We start from the raw sequence: 3322 nt of genomic DNA, 5'->3' as shown, positions 1-3322 counted from the left end.
CCCCCCACCTCACGCTCTTGTGCTCCTCGGACAGCACCAGCCGCGGATGCGCCGTGTCCGGGTCCAGCGTCAGGCTGACTGCGGATGGAGTGAGGAGGAGCGTCACCACCGCAGCCCCATCCCAAGGCCATCCCCATCCTCCCCCTCGGCCTTTGGGATGCCGCCTCTCCAGGTTCCTGCTTGCTGGAGCAGTGCAGGAACGGGTTTATGCCCATGAGTAAAATGGGAAGAGTAGGAAAGCTGCATTGATTTGGAGGGTGGGTATTTTGGAGGGTGGGTATTTTGGAGGGTGGGTATTTTTGCTGGCCACCCTTGGGTGTCCCATCACTTCCCCTTTTCAATGGAAATATTTGCAACGTTCACCTTTGAGAGGTGATTTCCAAAGGCAATGCTGCCCCTCTGTGAGCATCCCAACACCTACTGCGCACCCCGAGCTCTGCCACAGGCAAACCTGCCCTTTCCCACTTCTGCTGCGCTGATGCAGGCGCAGCTCTGCAGGGCAAGGTGGAAGCATCTCTCCACGGCACTTCTGTGTAGCTGAAATGTCCTCCTTCAGACCTGCCCCAGCCTCAAACCCTTCCCAGGCTCTCTGTACCTTGACATTTCATCAGCATCTCTTTGAGGGCAATGTTTTTCGGAGGGGGAGCGTTGGGTTTCTGCCCCAGCTCAGGCGATGTCTCCACTGGCTTCTGGGCTCCATCCTTCTCAAGCCTGGAGAGAAGGAAGACCTTCCTGAGAACATTCCTTTGCTCATAATGGCCATTATGACTCATTTTCAACTGGGGCTTCCTATAAAGAACTGAGAGACAATAGGACTGGAGAGAAGGCTTGGTCCTAGTCCTTGGTGTTTAAACCTTGCTGGGTTTGGTGGCCTCACGAGGGCAGGGAGGGATAACTCAGCCCTCCAGGGGCAGGTAGTTTTGCTGCATCCGAGCTGGAAGTACCATCATCCCATCTGATACCTTCTCCTGGCCTTCAGCATCCTACTTGGACCTTTTGTGGTGTCCTAGTTGTCTCCTGTATGTCTATATGGTCCCTAGCAGAAGGGGGTCAGAAGTTGTTTGGGTTCTGAAGCCCATCAGTGTCACCACCGCAGAGATAAAGGACATGAACATCACCAGAAAGGAGCCACAAACCTGCTCAAGATGTTGCTGCTGTCCTGCAAGGGAAGGATGAGAGAAGGAACATTAGGTCAGAGCAAAGCCTACCTTCAAGCAACAAGCAGCCACCACAGGGCTGTGGGGTGACCTCAAGGCTCTGCTCTGCCTAAACGATGGTCTAAAATGAGCCCCACGGTGCTTGCAGACCTGGGGGTGAAGTGAGGCCGCGGCAGCATCCTTTAATGAGCTTTAACGAGGTGAGCCATTGAGCAGAGCCTGGAGGTGGGCTCAGGGGGTTTCATGACGATCTAAAGGTGAGGTGAGCACCTCTTGTTCCTCCACTGCACATGAAGGAACCCGGACAACGTGTTGGATGTGGACATGTACAACCATGTGGATGAACCCATCCCAGTGCAAGCAAACAGGGATATGAAACATTCCAAGGGGGCAGTTGGGCCGTGCTGTGAGCATGGAAGAAAATCCATTAAAACCCCAAAGAGCTTGGAAAGATGCGTCTTTAAAGGAGCATTTAGATTGATCTGACCCCTGGGCTGGGGCTCCAGTGGGGCTCAGGCCTTCCGAGGGTCCTCACCTGCAGGAGCTCGCACGCTGGCTGCTGACACTTCTCCTCCAGCTCACGGACCTGCTCACTGATGGAGGAGATCTCCCCCAGGAGCCTGCTGATGTTCTCCTCCTGCCTCCTCACGATGTCCTGGTCCAGCCTGGCCAGGCGCTCCAGCAGGAGGCGCTCTTGCCCCGCCACGGACCTCTGCAGCTCCTTCACTTGGGACACAACCTTGTGCCGAACCCCTTCCACTTGTTCCTGCAGGGAACACACACACACGGGAGGCCAGGATGGGGTGGGAGAACCACAGTGAGATGGTTTATGGGTGACTCCGACCCCGGAGCCCACTGCAGGGCACGGGAATTGCTAAAACACTTCTTTTTGCCTTTTCCAGGCTTCTTTCTGGCTTCCCTTTGCCAGAAACTTCCAAGACTTCCATTTCCCATCGACCATAATCCCTGTCCCCGAATGCTCCACACCTTTGAGCAACAAAGGAAGAGATAAAATACACCCATGAACAGATTAGTTGGGGAAAAGGAATCTGAGGCAAAGGAGAAGCAGTTGGGTGATTCCCGTTTCCTGCAGGAATTAGGAGGGGGAATGTGGGAACATGCCCCACTTGTGAGGAAACCAAGGAAGAAGATGCACAATAACCTGGGAAAACCCAACACGTGCTCCCAGCCTGCTGAGACACGCATGGAGCAGGGACATAGGGAGAATGGGAGCGTGTTTGATCTACTCTGGGGACATGCTGCTGCCACTGACCCATGGAGAGGACATTCCTGTGACATGGCACATCTGGTGTCTCCACATCCATCACCATGGCCAGAGAGAGGGACAACCAAAAGGGAAGGGAGAAACCAGGGACGGGCACTTACGAGGAGGTCCAGGCTTTTCCCTTCCTCGGCCTTTTTCAGCCCCAGCAGCTTTTCTCTCCTGTCCTTCAGGACCTGCACGTGAGACTGGAGTTTCTCCTGAGTGGAGAAGAAACACCTTCGTGGTGCATTTCCTTCCTCTGGCTGGTCCATCCCTCTACCCCCATCCCACCTAGCCAGGTTTCTCTCTTACAAACTCACATTCTTCGCTGCTTAATAACATAGAATCATGGAATGGTTTGGGTTGGGAAGGACCTTAAAGCTCATCCAGTTCCAACCCCCTGGCATGGGCAGGGACACCTTCCACTAGATCAGGTTGCTCCAACCTGGTCTTGAACACTGCCAGGGATGGCTCATCCAAACCTTCTCTATTCAACCCATTCCAGTGTCCCACCACCCGCAGAGTGAAGAACTTCCTTATCTCCAGCCTGAACTTCCCCTTGTTTAAGCTTAAACCCATCACCCCTTGTCCTGTCGTTACAAGGAGTAATCCTCAAGCAGATCAACCCATCCTCAAGCAGATCTACCCGTGGGGCATCTCCCTCGACCTTGGTCCCCTTCTCCTCCCCATGCCACTCATGGACGCTCCCCACCTTGTGCTCCTCCGCAGCCTCCTCGATGGGGACCACGCTGTGGCCGCGGTGAGCCTGGGACTCCCTGCACACGAGGCAGATGGGGCTCTGCTCCTCCTCGCAGAAGAGCTTCAGAGCCTCCTGGTGCTCGCGGCACAGCCCGTGCCCGGCTCTGCCCGCCTGCACGCTCAGCCTCTGACGCACCGCCAT

General features: G+C 55.2%; 1 protein-coding gene across 1 annotated transcript in view; it reads right to left on the bottom strand.

Annotated features, from left to right (window-relative positions):
• Positions 1 to 8: 8 nt before the first annotated feature.
• LOC104405315 (E3 ubiquitin-protein ligase TRIM39-like) overlaps positions 9 to 3322 on the bottom strand; it is a gene marked incomplete at its 3' end in the record, with an annotated part of 3569 nt that continues 255 nt past the window's right edge. The window contains exons 2-7 of the mRNA XM_010013988.1: positions 3134 to 3321; positions 2544 to 2639; positions 1693 to 1923; positions 1137 to 1159; positions 596 to 711; positions 9 to 78 (exon numbers count right to left, since the gene is read on the bottom strand). Coding sequence (XP_010012290.1) covers positions 9 to 78; positions 596 to 711; positions 1137 to 1159; positions 1693 to 1923; positions 2544 to 2639; positions 3134 to 3321 — 724 coding nt within the window. The remainder of the gene's footprint in view (positions 79 to 595; positions 712 to 1136; positions 1160 to 1692; positions 1924 to 2543; positions 2640 to 3133; position 3322) is intronic.

Source organism: Nestor notabilis, unplaced genomic scaffold, assembly GCF_000696875.1.
Source record: "Nestor notabilis isolate BGI_N333 unplaced genomic scaffold, ASM69687v1 scaffold25234, whole genome shotgun sequence".
NCBI lineage: Eukaryota > Metazoa > Chordata > Aves > Psittaciformes > Psittacidae > Nestor > Nestor notabilis.
Note: the sequence above shows the minus strand (reverse complement) of the source record. Positions and strands in the feature narration are given on the sequence as shown.